Consider the following 24014-nt stretch of genomic DNA (forward strand, 5'->3'; position numbering starts at 1 on the left):
GCAATACCTTGGCCTTGCCACACTTTCGATGGTATTACTAAAATTTTGTCACACGCTGCAGAAGGTTGCATCCATTTCCAAACCAAGAACTCGGCACCACCTATTCTCCGTGTCTCTGTGCGAACTCTAGATTCATTTGCTGCAAGAAAGTCAACTGCTCTATTCCAGACTTTCCTCATTTTCCTCCTTAAAAATTGAAGCAAGAATCACAAAGTTAGCATTATAACAACCTGCATAGCTGACATCCAGCATGTAAGAAAAAGCCCACGTCCCCCTCCCCTTGACCTGTGTCAATAAGAATCTCCAAAATACTACCCTATGCAACCTACTGAAATTAAATTAAAAAAAAAAAATACTTTTACTAAAATTACTTTTACTATTTTTCCTTACTTATACATAAGGAAATTCAGTACTTTAAGGTGAACATACCTGTCCTGAGGTGGAATTAGAGAATCACGCACGTGTAAAATAGGCATGTAAGGTTGCAAGTCTTTATTATCAGAACATGCCTCGCTGTGACTTCTTAGAACATCTGAGGACACCGTAAGAAAAACTGGTAACCACATAGTTCGTGGAAACATTAAGAAAAATATCAGTTCTGACAATAAACAGCTACTCTGAAAACCCCTCCCAATTTCAATAATTAAAGGTGGTTTTGGCATTCTGAAGCATTTTTCTTCCTAACCATGCTGAAATCAAACCAAACTAGCACCACACAGTGCTTCCAAGTACCCCAAGTAACTTTGGAGTAAAGGTTCTTGCAGTTACTCTTGATTGGTACTTACAAATGTTAGCAGCCACCCACCTTTGAAAATGAGGTGTTTTCCCCCCACCCCAACAAAAGTTGATTTGCAAACAAATGAGGTAGGAAAATGGTAAAAACAGGAAAACAGCTCCTATTTGTCTACCACTTCTGTATTTATGATGAGTGCCACAGATGAAAGTAATAAGACAATTTAAGTAAAACTGCAGTCCAAAACAGAGCTTAAAACTACTAATACAAACTACTGAAAACATTGTGGCTTCAAGTAGAAAGGCAGAATTTCAGAACTCAATTATGCATTCTATTTTAAGAACATAATTTCTGCTCAAAGTGATTAATTAAAAAGCTGCTTTTTCTATGAAAAGCCATTAAGGACAATTAAAGAGCTAGTACACATTTTAGAAGTGTATATTTTAGGAAAAGATAGTTTGAAAAAACAGATATAGGAAGCAACATGTCACCATACTTTAATCAAACACGGCACTTATATTTGTTTTCAACAGCAAGATAAAAGTTTCACCAAGTCAATGGGACTTTATTATAGCCATTTTGATATAATTCATAAATTACATTCTTTACATCAAAAGCTTTGATTAGGTTTAAAGAATGATTAAAAAATCCACATAAACCATACATTTGACCAAGAACTCTAATAGCATGATGACTGCCAACTAAACAGGCAGTAAACATAACTGAATTGATGCCAGTACTTTGAAAGCTTGTATGCAGTGATACAGATATATGAGACATGACTCAAGAATCCATACCTATGATTTTTACCACCATATCATACATCTGCCTCGTTTCTTCTTCCTCTTTTGCCCAGCGGTATTTCATGTAGTGCAAAACTCCCCAAACCACTGCTATACCTGCATTAAGATGTATAATACTCTTTTAACAGTATCAGAATGTTGGTTATTAAAGTTTACAGCATATCCTTCAGAAGTTGGTTAAACTAGCCAACATTTTTGAGTACTTTAAATTTCAAAAGGTAGTGAAATACACTGTACTCACTGTCAATATTTTATATTTTACTAACACAGCAACACAAACCCTCAAAGAGCAGTTACCTTTAGAAAAGCATTTCACTGTTTTAACAATAGCCTGGTATCCCATGAACGTGGTTTGAAATTCTACCCATTTATGAAGAAAAACAGTAAAACAATTATATTGGAAAAATTCAAAGTCATATCAAAAGTCACATAAACTGACAATTCAGAATATGTTAAGATTTAAAAATCCACAATATTCACTGATTCATAGACAAAGTCACATGCTTTAGATATACTAATCTATCCAACTTGGACCGCTTCAGTTAGCTACAGATTTGTATTTCTTGCAACAAAGTACTGCGTGCTCTTCTTCCATTACTTTACAGATTATTCCCAAAAATCACAATCCAGTTAGAAAGACCAGCAGCATAAGCTGAAAATAAAAATCTTATTCCTTCTTCTATCCCAGGCTGAGGGCACCACTATACCTGTGATCGCTCAACTATAAAAAAAATCCCAAAATACACATACACAAATTAAAGTAACAGTTTGGTTCATATACCAGTGATTGCAAGGCAATGTTAACTGATAAAATGGTATCCTACAATCTTTTTGTAAGCCAAAATGGGCGTTAATGACAATACATTGAATACTTATAAAATGGTTTATTTTTTGAAAAGGTGCTTCATATTAACCTTAATTACAGATGAGAAAGTTGAGAGAGCAATTTGCTCAGCATTACTGATGAGACCAGTGGTTGACTTAGATACTGAGTTTCACCTCCGCATCCCAATTCACCCCTCATATTGACTATTACCAGAAAAACACCAATGTGGGACAGCTTGCCTTTGATTTTTTTGGTTCCTCAAAAGGCTAGTGAAGGGTTCTCAAAGCCTTCTGCTCACAAGCACGAGATTTGTTAAAGATATTGGCATAAATAAATTATTAAATATTCAGTAGGTGTATGAGATGAACTCTGCATCTTCAGTATTTCTAACCAACCACATGGAAAAAGTGTGAAGTGTCTGCACTCAGCTGTAGCCTATTTTTATGCTGCATAGTTTTCAGTATGGTTAAGAATTAAATGAACTTGAAAGAATTTGAAACTGAAATAGAGAACTATCGAAGACTAAATAAGTTAGTCTTACTGAAAGCTTAGACACATTTTTACAATATAGTATTCAAGGTAAGAATTTTTGGTGACAACCACATTGGGTATCCAACTTTTCCTAAAACTTAATCTTTTCTGTAGTTATGTTTCCAAAGTTCCTGGAACAACAGTGAAATATCCTCAAAATTAAGGCTATCATATCTTTTTACTGAGCATTTTGCTTTTTCAGATCAATTCAATCTGCAATTTTTGAAAGCCACAAGGTATTGCTTTGGCAGGGGAAAAAAAAAGTTCGCAAAGAACAAATATGTTCAGCTGCCTACAGCAGACAGCAACCACTGTGAACATATAGGGGTACAACAGAAGTGCCAAGCAAACTGCACTGTAATGAAGATACTGATAGGAACTCAAGTTTTATCGTTGAATAAAAACTTTCTCTACACATGGTGTTTACTTTTCCCCGTGCACTTACATAAACACAAGTTATAACAAAAAAAGTTTCATTTTTTTAATTAACTTACCCAAAAGCAATATTGATAATCTGTGAGTTACATTAACAAACGCACGGCGAAAACGACACCTGAAAGACATCTTTGGACTAGTGGATTCCAGATACTTCACATCTGTCACATTAGTGACATCCATCTCATTAGGGTCACTGCTGAGACACCTATTCAAAAATATACAGTATTTACGGAAAAAGATACATACTGTTAGAAGAAATTAAGTTAAGAAATAAAGACTACTTACTTTATGCCAACATCTTCCCCACTATTCAAGATCCATTGTAATGCTGTGTTAAGTACACTTTCATATTCTGGATCTAAATTCTGTCAAAAAACCAAATATTAGTGAATGATTTCATAAATAAGCAGAAAGTCATCATGCCACAATAAAAGTCAGATACTGCATATATTAGTAGCCAAATTATGTGGTTTTGTTCTTGATTCTTCAGATTTTGCCCAAGTGTTCACTACACAAAGTGAATCTATACATGCTATGAGTATTTAACAGACTTAGTAACATTCCTCAAATTAAGGGCTGTTTGAAATATCAAGCCATGTTCACTGGTTTATTAACAATTCTAACCTACAGCTAGAAAAAATTATTCAGCCACTAAGCAGTGCTCATTGAAAATCTCCTTCAAGTGTAAAACAAACTAGAAATAAACGCAGCTGAAAATGGGTCCACTTGGGTTTTTTTAAGAAGCTTGAGGAAAATCAGTTTTAACTGATATTTTACACAGGCCAGTACGTGTAGTTCCAGAACTGCTATCACTATATAGAAGTTTACTTTTTTTAATTAGATGGTATCAACTATCATAGGAGAACATTCACTGCGATCTGAGCTAAGGCTGTCTCCATAGTTCACATTGGATGTTCTTTTGCAGAAGAAGAAAAGCAAAAGTGAAAGTTACTATTTTATATGAAATTATACTCTTCAAAAAGATTTATCTCCATCTTTCCTTTGAATATCACATAATATAACTGGCCTAAAATTAAAGGATAGCAACTTAAGAAAAAACAGTAACTGTTTTATTTTCACTTTGAGAGTAAAAGACTGAAAATTTAATCACTGAACATTGAAACTCTGCAAAGGAGTTATATTTATACTCCCAAAATGAGGAACCGTAGGGTTAAATGAGACTTCGCACAAAGTGACAAATATTCATATGAAATTTCAGAGCCTCTTAGAGCTAGAACAGTTGTCACAATAACAACTGTCATTCTTTCAGCACAATAGATAGGTAAGACCATCAGTTATCTGGCATCAATTTTTTTCCCCATGTATTCCCACAACACACTGGTTTTAGCAGATATAGAATATCATTACCAAACTATAAACCAATGTTAGCAGGTTAGGATGCTCTTTGCATTGCCCCTTTGTCTACTATGTAAATGTTTGCCAAAGTGTAAAATTTCGATGTATTTGTATATTAAGTCACATCAGCTTAACTCCGCCCCCCGTCAAAGAAACCTTACACTCTCTGCCTTTTAAAAGCTTCAAGTAGGTTTCCACTGAATGATACACAAACGTGGGCTAAAATGAACCCTACAGCTGTCAAGGTAAGGCAAGAGTCATCTTTCATTTGGGGAGTAAGGCAGAGGAATGACAGCAGAGAGTGAGATTTCATAATACTGCACAGCTATCAAATTAACAAAAAGGCTGCCTTTGAGCATTTCTATTTAAATGCATCCATGAATGGTGTCTCCATACAGCTGCTGCTCATCAGGCCCCACTGCACAGATCTACACATCAGCCTCTCCTCCCAAAGAAAGGAAGACAGCATCCTCTTCTATTAAGTCTCAAAACATAGTACACTGATTTCTGGAGAAGCTTCTAGAGATCTGAATTTCATGATTTATTATTTTCATGTTGGTTAACTATCTTCATCAATGCAAGTTTTGCCCTGGCGTTTTAACTAAAGGGAAAAAACCTGCATGCCGTTGAAGCACTACTACCTACACTTTTGTTGCAATTAAACCAGTGTCTTTCACCTTCCCACTCACCCAAAATCTCACTACATTCCCAAATAAAAAAAAAAATAATTAAGTAGCATGTGTTAAAGACATCAGTTCCAAACATTTCCAAATAGCATTCAATACTAAGTCAAATTTTAGTCCATATGCTAGATAGGAAACCAGGCCTTACCAATTGGTAACTTATACAAATCTTATATACAACCAATGAAAAATACCTCTTTTGCTTACTTTTAAATATGCAGCTGCCTCCTGGACGGTAAGATTTCTTTGAATAGAGCTGCCACATTCATGTTCCCCTGGTAAAATTAAACTTCTGTTTATTTTGATGTACTTGTTACTGCATTATATAAAATAAAAAACCACTAAACAAAAGCTCACGGTTAATATAATCTACACAAACAGCAGTAGCTCCATAATGCTCACAAGTTCTGCTAAAACCGTGGGAAAATCTCTGGACAAATTTCTCCTTTAGAAAAAGTTAAAAAAACCTGAGGACTGTTATAGCTGATATGTACAAATCACATCAACACAACTTCATGTATTGCTCAAAGTGTATTTTGGTATTTATACTGAAAGTAGAACAAAAGGTAGTATGAAGAACTATCAAAAGGACGTTACCATAATAAAACAGTTGCTGTACCCTGACTCAACTTCTTCCAAATAACTTCCATTTACTCTGAAACATGTATTATCTTTTATACAGACCAACTTAGCTCCAGTTGCAACATATGCATAATAGTATTTCGGGCACTGTGAAGTTACTACATTTTAGATTGTTCCAAGTTATCACCTTCCTGAACATGCACAAAATCCCAATATGGCCTAGAACTTGTGGTTTTACCATCCTCCCGGTTCTTTTGGAAAATATGCAGAAGTAATCAGGAAATAAGGTATTATGTGCACAATCAGTCCTCAGTGTCACGTGCCATCATCTTCCTCTTTTTTTGCTAAACTGAAGGTACCCAATTCATGCAAAAAAGATACGTAGTGACTTTGTGTTGGTATGACTGTCACAGAGGAAAGGAAAAGGTCTAAGACCAGTTTTATCTATCACTAGGTCATCGTTTCTGAAAAACTGTCATGGAGTGGCAAATCACATTTTTCCTGATCTTTCTAACAAAAACAATAACAAATTCCTAGCATCTATAACTATGACTTTGCTGCCAAAACAATAAAATAGGAAACAACAAATCCAGTTTTTTACTGGCTCAGGGTTAAGTTTGCCTTACCTTCTCAAATCTATGCCAAGCTGTACTATTCCCAAAGCCACAGCAAGGCTAGGAAAGTTTAAGATACTCTTGAATACACAAACACAATCCTTTGATTATACTCTTACAATGTATTTTGAGTTGGAATTGCTCCACACTGGAATACCCTTTAAATGGAGCAACTCTGGGTATTAATCCCCTACACAAAGGAGAACATTCAAGGCAGTCTGAGCAAAAATTTGGGAACACTAGCAAGTTATGGAGAAGCATCTTCATGTCTCGTTCCCAGTAGGGAGTTCCAAAGAAATCAGTGTTTCTATGAAGCAAAAGCCTTTCTCAGACTGCTAAAGCCAAGTTTTGTTTAATACACTTCAACAGACCTAAGTGAATTTGGCCTTGCAAGCACATAAGCATTAACAGGGATGCTCTTCTCTTACTGTTGGGTTATGCAGGAATAGGAACACTGTTAAGAGTGTTCATATGCTACCTGGCTTCAAAGCGCTGCTGGAACTAGACCTGCGTGAATGCACCGATTTTCACACAAGCACTGAATAAAGAACACAAAACTTTAAAAGTTGTTTCACTTGATAATGAACATGCAACATCTTAGACTTTCAAAGTGCCTGATTCTACCTGTAACAGCAAAAATACAGAGATGGTCAGTGAAAACTGACACCCCCTTTGCCAAAAAATACTCTGAATTTAGAAGTCTGCACCAAAATTAGTGTTGTGGACTACTTTTGTATGTAATTTAGGCAGACAATCCTTTTGTGCAGCGTAAACTCTACAACCTATAAATTTAAATGTATACTCAGTCATTTCATATTTCAAGATTAGCAGAATTGGGGTAACTATGTATCATACTTACACAGTCTGTAGTGCAAACATTGTTTTAAATCTAGAACTGATAGAATAGATACAACAAAACAAAAATGTATCTCTGTAGAAGCCATATGTACAATCTCAATCAGGTATTAAGTTGTATGACATGAACAAGTCTGATAGGTATTCATCCATTTAAGCTTTTTTTGTTGTTTAGCAAGACCTGAACCCTTCCTGGGGTCTTTCTAATACAGAAAAAGCGTGTCAGCCATAACTTGACTGAACAAAACAGCTTGCGAGAGCAGAGGGATGAGACCCTTCTGCTTAGGAGCTTTTGTTTGGTTGGGTTTTGTTTTTTAATTATCTAGATAAGCAGGAAAGCCCATTAATGAAATAAGAAAATACAAAGGGTGAGGTTGATACACAGAAAACAAACAAACAAAAAAAACCACCACACAAGCAGAAGACCAGATCGTGAAAAATGAATTCTTAAAAACAAGTTTCAGGATTCATTTTGGATTTTCAATCTTATGAGAACACAGTATTACCTCTTACAGAAGGACAAAAGCTCCCTTAGATGGGGGACTACTGGATTGCTTCAGTAGTTTTAAACTCTAATCTTACTTGCCTTCTTCCAGGAATTAAGTTTATGCAGTATGTAGTCAACACACTGAATTCACAGCTTCTGGACTCATCTTCAAAAACCAGAAGACAGTTTCCTTGCAGTCCTGCTTCTGAAAATTTTTTTCAGACTATTCCCTCTGAACAAGTTTAACAGTTAAAAACACCTTTGCTGCTCCCTGACTATGTCTAAGGCCCATCAGTGCAGACTTCCCTCATGCAATGCTGGGGAGAGAAATAAAAATCACTTTCACCTTGCACCCCACTCTTGAAACAGGCAAACTAATCAGTTACAGAGTTTCAGTCCTGTACAAAAAGCTGTTGGAGATGCAGTTTCTCATTCCAACCCATCTATTGCTGAGAACCATTTAATAACTTTCTTCTGAGAAACTCATGAATTTGAAAGCCTGCAAAAAGTTAGGCAATTCACAAGTCAGACAACCTTCTGTTTTACTGCAAACAGCAGGATATTCCTATATGCCATTTCAGTCACCGCTTTTAGCTAATAGTTCTGCAAATTAAGGCTTACTTTGAATAACTTTGGTGCAATCGTTAACCACTTGGCCTGGAAACCCACTTTCCATAGTCTGAGCCAAAAATGTTTCCCAACTGTTCCATTTGAGGCCCTATATCCAGGAACAAAACTGAAGCAGACACAAAAAAAGCCCCCAACTTTACACAGGTCTGCTGCAAGACACATCTGAGTTCTTTGTAAAAACTGCCCCTCTTAAAATGTCTATTGTGAGCTTACAGAAAGCATGGATCTTTGTGCTCAAACTTTTCTTGGACACAGATAACTTGAAAGTAAAGGACAGTCAGAGCACCATTCTACTTGCCTTTGTAGGGAGGTGAGAAGTAACACATCCCTGCAAAGATCACAAAATTTCCTTTTAGCTTATGTTAGTGTACTTGGGCAAGCCACATAAGTTCAGTTCTTCTCCTAGAAATACTATCAAAAAGCAACTACACCCTCAGTTCTAAACAAACATTTAAGTGTGTTCTCATTTTCTGTATTGAAAGCAATTTTAAGGCAGATCTGCTTTTCCATGCAGGCTGGAATATTTGAAACTCACTTTCATTTGGGCATTTAGCTTAATTTATGAGCTGCAGCACATACATTTAACAGAAACAGTCAGCATTTTAAAGTATTTGCTTTACAATGTAAATCATTCTCTCATTTGGTACCAGAACCAAAACCCAGTGGAAATATAACACTTTAAGGAACACAGGAATTTAGCACAGATCTCTAGCTTATAGCTTGATGTAATACTATTTGCTTTTTGTATTGGTTGAATGTATACAAAGCATTTGTTTAGCAGGTCTCATGCTTAGAGGTTACTTGCAGCAGGACACTAAGTAGACAGTGAAAGAAAAGCAGGAATAGAACAAGTGTTGAGAGAGCAAGTAAGAATGCCCAATCTCCTGAAGATTAATTCAACAGTTTAGTAACGCTGCAGAAAATCAGAACTTGCTAAATAGTCTTTAAATCACTGGTTGGAAACTGCACAGTATCAATCACCTGCAGAACTGAAGACTAAGGAGTGGCAGATGACACTTGAAATAATATTAATAGTTAGCGCTTTGCCAGGATTTTCTTCTCGTCATGGACTTAACGGTAAGCCTTATTACGTGTGGAAGTCTAGTTTACCCCTGTATCTCAAGGACCTGTGCTGTCCATTAGCTCAGAAGGAAACTGTCTGACTCCAATGGATCATCATTCTGTGGAAAATGCCAAGCAAAAGAAACATCTAACTAAATAAGAATTCTTTACGTACAAGAGAGTAGGATCATACCCATGGGTAGCTGGCTGCTTCTTGTGGATATAGTGGTTTGATTTATTCATTTTGCAAGCCTGACTGAAAATGGATATGATCTACTGAAGTCTCCCCACGAAAGACAAAGGCATTCAGTAATAAACATGTGCCTGAAGGAAGTCTAATTTAAGTAAAGCATGTATTTTGGTTTGGGAGAAAGTGATAGGCACTCAAATATATACTGTCTATAAAAAGCTGCTGCTTTGAAGAAAGGCTAAACCATTAGACTAGAACAGGAACACAAAGTTTGACTCAGAACTGGACAAGTAGGCACTGCTTCTCCCTAGAGTTTCTTTTAAGGTAGACATTACTAACTATAGGTTTGGCAGACCAGTAATTCTGAGAAAAAGTGATGCATTAAAGGCAATTTATTTTTATACAGGATCATTACATCGTATTAAAGCATCACAGTACCGAATAGGCATCTATAGTATACACAGTATATTAAGTCAAATAACATTAACAAACTGTTACCCTGACTTTTTCTTCCTTCAAACAACTTGCAGTGTTTTACCTTCTAAAATACAAGCCCCATCACTACTTCTCCAACTGAAGTTGACAAGGCAAGAAACTAGCTCAGGAAAAATATTAAGTAGTCTAATAAAACAAAGAGGGCTAGAAAACAAGTTCTGCAGTGACCATCTTCATGGTAGTCAAGATACAGAACAGACTACTGCAAGTTTCCAGCCTGCCTTTTTAATATTAATAGTTATAACATGAACAAATGATTCATAGCCAAGCATGAAATGAGAGAAACTTTTCCAAGTATGTGACACACAGACCTGAAAAGCAGCACTTTTAGTAAAACTATATTCCTTTTTCTTCTCTTTTCTGAAGTGGTGCACTGAATACAAAAGCAACACTTTTAAACCCTTTCTCTCTCTAGCAGCTTTCTCTGTTCTGTGCTTTTTAAACAGCTTCCAGAGATTGTGCCAGGTCTACATCAATCCAGTATTCAAAAATGGACGGCAGACTTCTACCTCTTATACCTAAGAAACTTGGCATAGAGGATAACTTCTGCCTAAGTACAGACGAATTAAGTAATTTTTCAGACTGTATGAAAGCTACTTTGCCAGGCAACCAGGTAATCTCACAATACAGCTTCAGTTTGGGGGATCATCTAACCAAAAAGGATAGGTATATTTTTTTTGAAAGTACTAAAGATCCTTCTGGCCAGGAATAGACTAAGAGAAGTTGGTACACCTTTGAGACCTGGGGAAGACAGCAGTTCTCAGAGCATACAAAACCCTCCAAGGCAGACAGGTAAACATTTTTGTAAGTGTCATTGCACATAAGTAAGCCCCAGTTAGCGAAGAAAATTCCTTTTCTTTCACAAATGTAGAAATGAGGTGCCAAACCTTTTAATCGAGGCAAGTCCATTGTTTATTGTATGGCCACCAGAGGGCCAGATGACACACTGAGGAATCTACTATTTCCACTCCACAGAAGTCAGCACACAGCTGTGTGTCTCCTACAACATTCCTACACATGACAAGTTAGCTACCCCATATGGGGAAAAAAAACCACAACCTTTTGGTCCTAATGATTTATAGCACAGAATTATCTACTACCATCTATTAAGTATGAAATAATTTGAAACAGATAAAAACGTATCAAGAGGTAATTGACCTACAAAAGATCAACACTGAAAGGCATTCAGTTAGAAAGCAACAAAATTAAGAATAAAAAGCAACTATTATTTTGCATGCACTCAGGTTAAACATCATTCATTCACTATTTTGGGTTAAAGAATAAAATAAAGAAGAAATTTGTGGGTTTTGTCCAAACATCAATTTATTCACTGCAGATATTGTAAATGCCCTGGAAACAACAAGTTTTTGCTGGAAGTTTACTCTTGCAATTTAAACGTCTTACAGAACAAATTTCTTACAGATTTCCTATATAGCTCTGACACATTAAATTGTCAGCCTTGTATCTGGCAGAGTTGTTTCCACGTTTTTTAATGTTTGAGAAATGGCTGTAGCACTTGGTAATAGTTTAAAAGCCTTCTTGGTGAAACTTGCTGTTGCAAAACAAATAGTTGGCACAAAGAACAGTAAAGCTTAAAAACAAAAAAATCCTGAACCACTGCCTCTTAAACATATTATGGATTGAATAAGCAAGGATGATAAAATAAATGGCTTAATAGTTATGAAATAGATTCTATGGTAACTCACACTGAGCAGATGCCAAAGCTATAAACACAGTCTTAACTTTACCGTTTCCTGATTGTGATGTGCAAATATCTACACAGTTTAAAGCTGTATTAAATATGACTCTAGGCAAAAGCACTGTATTTTATACTTTGAATATTCAATAATACTAATCCTAACCACCATCTCTGACACATTACAATATACAGCATTTTTCATTACTATATAATTAGTATAGTTAAGTTGGACTATTTTGTCTAACAAGGCAATCTTGTTCAACCACTGCTGTGCATTGTATTAGTACCCATTTTCTGGTTGTTACAAAGTATTTGTTTTTCAGACTTGTTTCCACTATAGTGAAATAACTACCTTTAAAAGAAATACATATTCCTCTCCACATATAACATATTTGAAGCTTTTAATGATATCAGGTTCATAAAGCATTAAGACATTAGATCAAAAACCATACAGGATCACAATACTCAACAGCCTATCCTCTTAAGTAAAAAAAAAAACAACATTGCAACAAAAGGTGCTACACTGGTGAAAAAGGCAGTGTAAGTATACTAGAAATGGGATTTCTAGTTTCCCAAAAATGAAACTCTAAATGGCTATCAGGGCCCCAGCATATACTAGGTGCTGCAAATCACCATCTGAGCACAGACTTCTTTGTCGCTGTTGCTATAACACTCTTCATCACAATATTTTTGAAGTGTTACCTGCTACTTGTGCCAATTTATCATGAAGTGCATATAAGCTGCTCATCATGAGACTTCTTTCATCTTCCTGAAATTAGAAAACACATTATTAGTATAGATGTATTTTCTTCCATTTACCCAAAAAAATCTTTATATACCATGAGGGAAAAAAAATTGGTTTTACACACATGGGTTGAAAGCTGTAGTGTTTCACACAACAACGATGCAAGCACTAGATTTTGAATCAAAGTATGCACAATATTAATTTTTCAGTTCTTGATTGAAACTAAACTAGATTGCGGCGTGGACTGATGGATCTGCCTGTTAAAACTGATAGCTAAAGTTATTTTAATACTACTGAGAGAACAGTGCAGCGACCCAAAAGAAGTCTGGTGGGTTTGGGGGTGGGGGTTTTTTTGATAGCTACTATAAAAAATTCCTGAAAGTTTTTGTTTTATTCTTAATAAGTGTGCACTGACACTTCATACAAGGCAATCTAATGTACCACCTGGTCATATTCCTGTGTAAAATTCATAGGCAAGTATGATTTTTGTGGTCTACTTTCAAAACTACACTAAATTAAAAAAAAAAAAATCAAACAAAAAACCAACAACACACACCACAGAAAGCTGTGGACTATGCAGTCTTGCTTATACTTCCTGCATATGCCACTAGTATAAAAAGACCTAACTCCCAAAACAAGCATGAATATGAGATATCATATAATTGTTAATTACAGGGGAATTAAACTTACTAGGATAGAGCAATTTCATTGACATTTATCCAGAAACACTTTATACTAGAAGAAATTATTTAAAATATGAATATGAGGAACATGAAGTTACATACAATGAGTACTAACAGCTATTCTAAAACATCAGGGGGTTTTGGTGGTTTTTTTTGTTGTTGTTGGTTTGTCTTTTGAAGTTGGCTCTGCCTCCTGGGGCAGAGTCAAATGGCTGAGATAAGACTAAATCCTTTATTCAGAAAACATGCAAGGAAAATAATTTTCCAGTTTGTGCATCTGCTGATTATATCCACATTGAAAAAACCTAAATATATTTTAAGTTTAGTTCCCTGATGCACCAGCGCTGTCTATTTTAAACACTCCAAATTTCTTCCTTACAGAAACCGCTACCAAAAGCCAGAATACTTGTTTCATTGATCAAATATTTGACAAATTAATTCCCATACATGGTATCAGCAATTACCAGCATCACCTCTCTCTGTTCTGGTCCTACAAAAGAGATTAAACTGGTATAGTTGGCACCCCCCAGAAAACTAACCAACTTTATTAATTCATTTCCTGGCTAGAAAATATTGGGCATGTCAGAAGAGGAAAATCAGTCCTCCACCACACACGCACCACCACCACCAGCAGCCCACGCTTCATCTATTTCCCAGAAGGTACACCCATAAATTCACTAAAAGCTACACCAAGACAGATATGTGAAACATTTTTGTGACCAAATTATTTTCTTAAATTAATGGTCAGACCACCCAAAGGAACTGAACAGCATAACCTCTGACAATCAAACATCAAGCATGGACCAGGATTACTAGGGAAGAGTACACAGGAAACTCAGAAGAAAGTAACATACAAAACAGGTTCTCAAGCTGCTGTATCCAGTGCACAAGATGCATTCCCTCTGCACTACTGAAGTCATTCTGAAAGAATCCTCACAATTTACTCCACAAAATTAAATTTGTTCAAAAGATTCAGAAACATTTTCTACTCAAGAAACTAGCCAAGGCTGCCTACTTAAAATACACAATTACTCACTTCTGGAGAGCTCAATCCTAGACAAAAATAAAAAACCCAAACAACCAACAACAAAAAAAAATCTCACACAATTATCTTGCAATACTCGATTATATATGCCTAGCAAAAGCATATCGGTATGTTTGTAGTCCAGGCAGAAAGTCTGAAGGCCAAAGGAGAGAACCACCAAAACGCAGGCTGCAGAACTAAGAATAGTACCGATACCTTCAATAGTAACATCTCAAAAATGGTTATCCCAACATTCCAGTTGAAAGAGTAAATATAGGAACAAGTAACAGAATAGAATCAAAGTAAAAAAAAGACTTTAACTTGTTAATCAATTTTCTGAAGGAGGCTAACCCTTGCTCTTCTGTGGCACTAAATAAGATCCTGGAGTTTCAAGTCAATCATCTCTTACCAGCTGTCCTTTCAAGGCTGGGAAGCCAAATGGTAACAGTAAGAGACAAAAGTTTCAAGACTAGATTTATTAGTTAACACCACAATTCTTCCTCATAGCTCCACACCACAAATTATGTAACATTGTTTTTATATAAAAAGCAACCAGCATGCCACATCCAAATCTTTTAATCCCACTTATATTGCCAGAGTTGAAAAACAAAAAGTTAAAACATTACAATTGCAACAAACCTGTTAATCTCATTCAAAACATTCTGAAACTGCATCCTTCCAAACTGATCAACATTGTTTTTATACAATCATTTGACATACTAAAATCTCAGTAAATGGGTTTACTTACTTCTATTTTTTGCAGTTGTTCACTGAAGGGATTCTTGACTGTCAAAAAAAGAGAAAAAATTAATTCTGGAGTCTGAAAATACTAAAAGGATATACCAACCCAGTAGCTTTATGACAACACTGTAATCTTTAGATAAAAATGCATCCATAATATGAAAAATAACAATTAGACAGCTATTAACCTGTGCCTTAACTCCACATTTGATACTGTGCTATACTACCATTTAGGTTAAACGAGAATCTTCTCTCCAAATTCCACAGCTATTTCCATGTAAACAAAACTCTGACATTTGCCAAACTCTTGCTTTAATGACTCAATTGCATTGAAATCACAGTTTGAAGGTTTTACATTTAGTGTATAGTTTAACAAGGTAAACATTATTTCTTAGTAAAAAAGTAACTTTACAACACAAAGCTCTACAACTCATCAGCATTTTCTGTTTTGACAGAAGCAAGAGATGACATGCTGAGAGAAAGTGCAGTGTGACTAAATGACCATTCCCTCCTTTCTAAATAAAAAGTTTCCACAGCTCCCAAAAGCACAAGTTTATCTATTATATTCTTCTTGGCTACAAAAGGAAGATAAGTTGAAATCAGAGAAGTAATTTATGCTATGCTTCCGCTTAAGACCAACCAGTTGGTAACTGAAAATTTAACAAAGCAGGAAGCAATCACCATTAAAGCATACCATCTTGCTTTTCTAAGCCACAAACACGTTTCACCCACAGTTTGACTTTATACAGAAATCAGCAGTTCTATGTGCTATTCAAACAGTAAATGAAGCTTCTACTGACCACACTTGAGGGAAAAGAAGAGGAGGGAAAAGAAAGCAAAAAAATAAAAAGAGTACTTTTCACTACTTCTAGGTCTCATGCATTTGCATACAGAAATCTGGAAGAAATCTCAGTCTGGGAAGAATTGCATGCATTTTGAAATCCTGCAGTTCAATTTCTACACCAAGGCACAGTAAAAGACAAACACTATCTTAAGTACCGTCCAAAATACGTAATTCCATTTACATGGTGTAATTACCCACACACACACAGAGGTATTGCAGCTAGTTACATAGCATTTCTGCTTGCATCCAAAGGTAACTCAGCAGCAGCCTCTGACAGAGCTACCAACCTGACTGCTTACAAGGTACTACCCACGCGTAATGATACTGACAAAGCAAGGGCTGCCTCCGCAACAGTCAGCTGATCCACAGTATCCCGACTCCTCAACCATAACCATGATTAAACTGATCAGTTAATTTAGTTATAAATGGGGAAAATAAGATCAAGGTGGACACACTAGATCATATTCATAGCAAGATTTCTCATTTAGGAGAAATGGAGGATACAAAAACTAAGGACCAACCAACTTATAAACCAGGGGTCCCCTAACCTTCGCTAAATGTCATCACATCCAGATAAGTAACTGGGGGAAAAACCAAGATTTTATAACAAACAAAAATAATTATTTGTAAAACAATGTGATTTTTATTATCTGCACAAATTTCCATAGCACTGTCGGCAGGAGCCAGATGCTAACCCACTTCACCTTCGTCTTGAAAGGCAAGTTTGGAGTGGGGATGACTACCATTTCATGGCTCCTACATGCAGCAATGGTAAGGAACTACAATTACAACCAACAAATTATGTATAAAACAGTGGGGCAATGAAATGCTTTCTGAGTGAAGAAGAAAGCTTGACTCTCTGAAACTTTGCAACCAACAGTCTGTCCACATACCCGAGCTCAGAAGAAAGTTAAGGGTGCTACCTACCCAACAGCAATAAGCACTTCAGCTTCCTGACAGCAACAGAAAAAAACCTACAGAACCACCCAAACACAGGGACTGGTTTTCACAGACATCTGAATACTTGATTCAGATTTCAGATTTAATTAAAACTAATAGTAGCAAATTTTGTTCAAGCACTCTTGTAAACCAAGCACTATACCACTTCATGATTTCATTCTATAGATGCAAATTCTCAGACACTGCCTACTAGATTATCAAGCTACCAACTTTACAAAGCTTCTATGTATTTCATTCATTAACTCAACAGAACATTCCCAGCACACTAAACTTTTAATCTAAATAGCCTAAAATAGGATTACAGAAACACAGCCAAGGCTCTAGATGACTACCAGCCTCCCAGTTTGATCATTAGTTATCCAGACAGGATAATTATGGTCTCTTCCCAAGGTCAATCTTATTGAGCATACATGAAATCTTGATTACATTGTTTAGATGGAAAGGGGCAGGAAAGGGGGTAGGCATGAGACGCAGCAGTGCGTAGATTTCAGTATACCTGACAAACACATTTTAGCTCTGATGAAAGAGCCACGGTACAAACACAAATGCAGTATTTCCATGCCTGCAAAAATGCAAACAGAAAACTGTCAGCTGCAATTCTACATATGCTGGAACAGCACAGAAATGAAGGCAATGGTGTTAGACTTTCCCAGCACCACAATCCCATTGCAAAGCCAACCTCACATGTGACCAACTTCATATTCTGATAAACCGGAACACTGAATTCATGAAGCAAACCAGATGAGTTGTCAACGTTTGCCTCTCCTTCACAAATACATAGTGGTTAAAGTGGCAAAGGGAAAAAAAAGATGACTCCAAAATTATCACAAAAATTTGACAGTCCTTGTAATTCATTATTTTAACTCACCCTATAGGATTTCCATGAAACCCCTCTGAAGTTAGTGATTTTATGGCAAGTTTAGGATGCCTGAAGGCTTAAGAGGCAGGCATGCTAAATGCAACTGCAACAATTATCAGCTGCATATGCAATTAACAACTGTTAATTAATCTGCACCATTTACCACACAACCTTGAGTTAATACGGCCACTCCTTAACTACTTCAGTAACTCCTCTGTTCTGAATCCACCCTTCTTTCTTTTGTTCGGGATCTAAGATCTTACCAAATCCTCCCATGTGCTCCAGCCACAGATGTAGAGTTTTCACTATATTTCATATAGTGATATATATATATCTCAATATATTACATAAACATTATTCATACAGAAGGTTTCTTGACAGTTCTTAAAACACCCAAATTTTAAAAGAGTAAGAAGTTTTCCTCTACCAAACTAAGCATTTTTAATAACAAATTACGAAAAGTTTTTTATATGAACGTACCATACTTCCAAAGCTCCTCTTTAAAAAGGTTCAAGAGCTCTACTATACAGCAATAATTACCAGCCTTGCAAGTAGTCTATTTTTATGAACTTTAAAGAACCAATTCTCATCTACTTATACTACAGAGCTAAAAACCATAAAGATAATTTTCCAAAACAGGAATCTCTTTGACTGTTGTCTCAGGGGGTCTTCTCTCCAGATTAGCCAATGAACTGACAACCACATCCACTGCCCTCCAAAACAGAAGGGTTGCAACAAACCAGCTGGACGCAGCAATCTTTGTCCATTAGAACTCCACAGACAGCAACAAAGCCATGAGAAGCATAGCAGTTTTACCTGGTCACACATGAATACTAGCTGCAGGATAAAAAAAAGCAAGAGTACTTTCACAGAAGAAAGATCTCAAAAACTTGACAAAGGGAACCACACCAACTCCCCCAAAAACACTGTAACAGCTAAACATTCTGCTTCAAAGTTTGATACATTGGGAGAAGAGCTTTACTCCTAGCAAGGTGTAATGATAATATAATAGGATTATTTGGCCAGACATAGAAGGAAACAAAAAGTAAGTACACTAAGGGACATAGTCTTCACACAAAACTTGATTTCAGAACAAGAAAGGATATGCTATTTAAATTCCATTTAAGAAGTTATCTTATTTAAACACTAATAAATCAAGAACAAGACAGTAAGATTACGAAAAAGCCTGCAAAAGAAATCAAAGCGGCATACAAATATTGTTCTGGTTAACAGAGAAGTCTGCTAATGACCCTTAGAAGTACATGCTAATTAGTAATTTACACACATTACTGTTGGGACAAGCTGTAAATGATGACTTGCAGACTACCAGAATTCCTCAGAACGGCAGAACTGGTCTGTCTCAAATAACAAGAAGTCACCAATACAAAGCTAAGGGTCACAGCACGGCTCCAAAGCGTTCCAGCCAAAGCCGTCAACACAAACACATATACCAAGCCATCTCACAAGAGATGCTCAACTTTAGGAATCTAAGTGCAGTCAGTGTCAACATACAAGGTTATTTTTTGCTAAAATACAGAAGGTTTCATCTTTAAAGTAACAATAAAGCCACTCATCATCACCACCACCACTCACTTTCCACCCTAACACATTACTAAGAGTTGCAGACAGTCACAGTATTTACAGGGCTTTAGTTTTCTTGAGTAAGGCAAACAGGGAGTACAGAGTGGGATTTCTTCTCTTTTTCAAAGCATGGTTTAACAGACATGAAGTTGCAGCCTAACTGCAGACATTCACAAACATACAAGTCAGCCTCTCTAGTCTCAATGACACAAGTTCCAAAGACTGACAGCTTCACAGGCAGTCATACACAAATAAAAATACCTTTGCTTGGGACATAAGCTAGAACCACATCATTAACACAGTACCAAAGTAAGGGATTCTGTTACCTTCTGGTCACCAAATCAGGATGCCAGAAAGTAGCTAATCTTTCCACTACAGCTATCTCCTATGTACTGTGGTACTTTGCCCTGAAGCGTTGCTATTCTTACAGTTTCAGTATTTAACACACTTCAACAGATAACATCAAAACTGAAGTATGAAGAACAGTCACACCATGACAAAGCAAGGATTCAACTAGCCCAGAATCCTGCCTCCAGCAGTAGCAAGTTTTACTCTTCAGAGACACCTGTTCCTAACTGGAGGCACGAAATCAACAGAACAGTGGCAAGAATGAGTGCCAGAGCATAAGCATGTAAAGTATATGCTGATACTTCAACAGAATATTCTCCCAGCCATAAAAAAAGAATCTGCACCTCAGAAGCTTCCCAAGACAGACAGAAGTGGCTTGCCTTCCCCCCTCCCTGCCCTAAATTATCAACTCCGATGTATTTTTCCCTACCAATTTCTCTAGTCCCACATTAATCCCAAGCAAGCTTTTAACTGCAGCAACATATGGTCACAAGGAGTTCCACAACTTAAACACGCATGTGTGAAAAGCCTGTTTCTCTGCTTACTCTGAACTTTTTAACTTGAAAAACTCGTCCTTATACTAGAGGAAACAGCAAATAATCACTCTATTCACCTTCTCCATAATACTCATGCCTTTACTTCACTCCTCAGTCTTTCCGTTGGTCCTCACTCTTCCACACTCATGAGTCCTATTGCTCCTTGCTATGAAAGCCGTACTATGCTTTCGATCATATTACTACTTTCTGAACCTTTTTGAAGCTCTGTTATGTCCTTTCTGAGGTTGGAGAACAGAGTTGGACACCATTCGAAATGACGGAGCACCACAGATTATTAGCGCCACACTGATACTCTCAAATACCCTCTCAAATATACTTTGTTCTCAATTCACTTCCTAAAAAATAGAGAAAGCTGCCATTGATTCCTTTTTGACCTCTACTGAATATTAAGCTAACTTAACAGAATCATTGTAATGCCACAATCTTTCTGAACATAGAGATAATTTGATTTTATAAATGAAAAAGCAACTTTCCAATGCAATTTTAAGGAGCTGTAAAGCCACAGCTACAGAAACAAGAATGATTCCAATTAACCAGTAAGCACTTTATTTCTCAGTGCAATGATACCAAAAGTGCCAAATATCATCCACACGAGGATTCAGCAACTGCACTGCAACACAGGCTTGCACACACCAGCAGCTTGTGCAGAAGCAAGTATGTTCCTCCCTGCAAATAGAAAAGTACTTTCCTTCTCCCTAACCACCACGTCAAAAGCAGACTAATCTCAAAACAGAAACAGTATTTTTTCCCACATTTGTCCTGTAAAGGAGTGTTCAGTAAGGGAATAACCTGATGCTTTCCATTAGAACTTACTTCATCAAAAAAATAACATTAGCTGGATAATATATTGTTATCAGAGGAAGCAACAATACTGGAAGCACAGCTACCTGAAATTGGTCTTTAGCCCAGCCTTTTTATACATGACTTTGGAAACAAGTTCTCAATAATTTTACAATCCAAGTATTTTCAACATTAACTAACAGATTCTAAAAAAACCCTCTAAAAACAGCTGAATCTTTCCTTAACAGTTCTTCAACTGCCTCAGTTTAGAGAGCTTTTATTGATAATTTTTCCCCAACGTGAATTAATTCTGTTTATGAATAGCCGATATAAGGGTTTATATTGTAACCAAACTATTTCATAATTTTTTTTTTTTACATAACCCACCTCTAAAATAATTAAACCCACCATACTTATGATAGGAAAAAATGTGTCTGAACTGACATGTCTATCAGCCCTGAAAATAGCAGTCTTCACTATTTTAGGTAAAAGGGTAGGAAATACCAGAATTTCTCTTTGGAGTTCTTCACTGCTTCTTAAAAAAAAAGAAACCTCTCCGTATTTTAGCTGTATCACCCTTTCTAGGAATGCTTAAATCTACTCCTGCCTATTTAAATACTGGTTAGAGTAGATCTGAATGTTGAAAGATGCTCTTAAGAGAGTCATGTCAATTTGGCCCATATTTAAGAGGAAACACTAGTGTTTTGGAAGAGCTGCTCATCAGATTATTCAGTTTCACAAAAATAAAACAGTAGTTTCATTCTAGTACTTGTATTAATGACTGAAAACCTAGAAATCATAAATTTTGTGCTTAAAAGCTTAAAGAAAGATATTTTAATCTGTAGTGCCTGTAGAGATTCCCAATACTGCAAAAGTGAAACAGAATAGCTAGCTGTAAGTCAGTGCTTCAGAACACCACCTTTTTTAAGCAAAAAGCCTTATAAAATAAACCCAGAAGTGAAACAGTTGCCAAGACATCACAGCTGACCTTAGAGGAAGTTTTCACTATATTACTGCTCCATAAATACTGCTGCTGGCTAGAATCTACTGTATTGAAGTGCCCATTTCAAACAGAGCTGATACCTCACATTCACACCTGCAAATACTAACAAAGAGACTGCCTTTCTTTCTGGTCTCCCATTTCCTAAATATAACCATCAACCATAGCAAGACTCTGGGAAGGAAAAAAACAAGGCCTACAGAGCTATGTAACAGACACCACTTTACTTCACAGGAGTGAAGTAAAGGCATGAGTATTATGGAGAAGGTGAACAGGGTGATTATTCGCTGTTTCCTCTAGTATAAGGAAGAGTTTTTCAAGTTAAAAAGTTCAGAGTAAGCAGAGAAACAGGCTTTTCACACATGCGTATTTAAGTTGTGGAACTCCTTGTGACCATATGTTGCTGTAGTTTCAAAATGAAGACTATGCAACCTGCCTGTGTGTATGAAAAAAGCATGGAAGTTCATTTTTTCTGCTAGAAGACCCTGTGAAAATAACTATGCAACAGATGAAGGAACAAGTAAAGAAGCCCAAACAAGAACCAATGCAACCACACCGAGAAACAGAACAAGCTTTAGAACACCACTATCAACAAGAAAATACTACCTTTTAATTCCTCAATTTCATAGACAGATAGGAAATTTGAGCAGAAAAGATCTGGGCAGTGTTTCATACCCCTAACTCAGAGAGGCACCATCAGAAGTAGCAAGTGCCAGTCACCAAACACTCCAGACAATACTTACAGCTGCTACACCCACCCAGGAACTGGTCTTCACCCCAGATGGTACTTCCTCTATGCCTACATTGACCTCCATGAAGCATACTTATTACAAGGGCAGACTTAAGCAAGAGCACATTAAGGTGCTACATTATTTACAAAATCATTTTTCACGATCTGTGTTTCTGGAAAGATAAAACAATTCTTACAATGAAGTACCCTCCAGTTTTATTTCTACCACTGAAAGGAAATGTTTTACAGCAACAGAATTTGCACACACACTCTTTCACATTGCATTACAAAACATACTACATTTCAATGAATAAACAGCTGTCTGTATTCTATTAGGAAAAATAGCTCAGGAAAAGTGTATTTGCCATGCATTTTAAAACTTAGGTAATACTGCATTCCTTGCACCCACATACACACAGACTCCATTGTAGGTTAGTGTTTATACGTAGGAAAAAAAGAAAGAAACCCCACACTAAGACTGCTTTTATCAGCAGTTGCAAAACATTACCAGGAGATAGTTAGACTTCAGACACCTACCAGCACTTTACAGCAGGTAGAGAATAACTTTGTTTGCAAGAGAATCAAAATAGGCTTTTGTAACAGTTCTCCCTTCTTCTGTGTTCCCTCCCAAATATTTTATCTCCTTATACTCTGTAAGGTCAAAAACCACCTACAACTTCAATAAACTAACACAAATAAAAAAACCCACAAAGATATTCAGCAGCAGGGGAAACCACCTTGAAAACGTGACAGCACAGGAAGCTCAATGTTAAATTAGGAAGTGGTCTGCTTTCCTCAAGGTCCAAAGTTCAAGATGGAGTACAAACTTGCAAAGCAAATGTTATTAAAACACTGATGGTTTAAGAGTCATTGGGAATCTGCAATTAAATATTAGATCTACTGTCACTCTGCCAGGGGACCCAGTCTGGATAGAAACACTCCTGTGATCTTGTACAACCAGAAAGGATTCCTGTCTTGAAGAGCTTCCAGTGTAAAAATATGCAGTTATAACCTCTTCGTCCAGACAGACTTCAGCTACAAAGTATCAGTAATATACTATTACAATATGAACAGTTTACAGCATCTAAAGGGAGGGCACTGATAGGGTAACTCTTAAGAGACCCTCAATCATGAGAGCAAAGACATTAACAAAGTCAAGATAATGATCACATAGGGAT

The 24014-nt window shown here is 36.5% G+C and overlaps 1 protein-coding gene across 1 annotated transcript in view; it reads right to left on the reverse strand.

Annotated features, from left to right (window-relative positions):
• The window catches only part of LEMD3 (LEM domain containing 3), a 50565-nt gene that overhangs the window by 14503 nt on the left and 12048 nt on the right, over positions 1-24014 (reverse strand). Inside the window, exons 2-9 of the mRNA XM_055807743.1 lie at positions 15185-15222; positions 12687-12753; positions 5578-5645; positions 3617-3696; positions 3388-3536; positions 1531-1632; positions 430-532; positions 8-186 (exon numbers count right to left, since the gene is read on the reverse strand). Of these exons, the coding sequence (XP_055663718.1) occupies positions 8-186; positions 430-532; positions 1531-1632; positions 3388-3536; positions 3617-3696; positions 5578-5645; positions 12687-12753; positions 15185-15222 (786 nt within the window). The remainder of the gene's footprint in view (positions 1-7; positions 187-429; positions 533-1530; positions 1633-3387; positions 3537-3616; positions 3697-5577; positions 5646-12686; positions 12754-15184; positions 15223-24014) is intronic.

The sequence above is a fragment of the Falco peregrinus genome, chromosome 6 (genome assembly GCF_023634155.1).
Source record: "Falco peregrinus isolate bFalPer1 chromosome 6, bFalPer1.pri, whole genome shotgun sequence".
Classification (NCBI taxonomy): domain Eukaryota; kingdom Metazoa; phylum Chordata; class Aves; order Falconiformes; family Falconidae; genus Falco; species Falco peregrinus.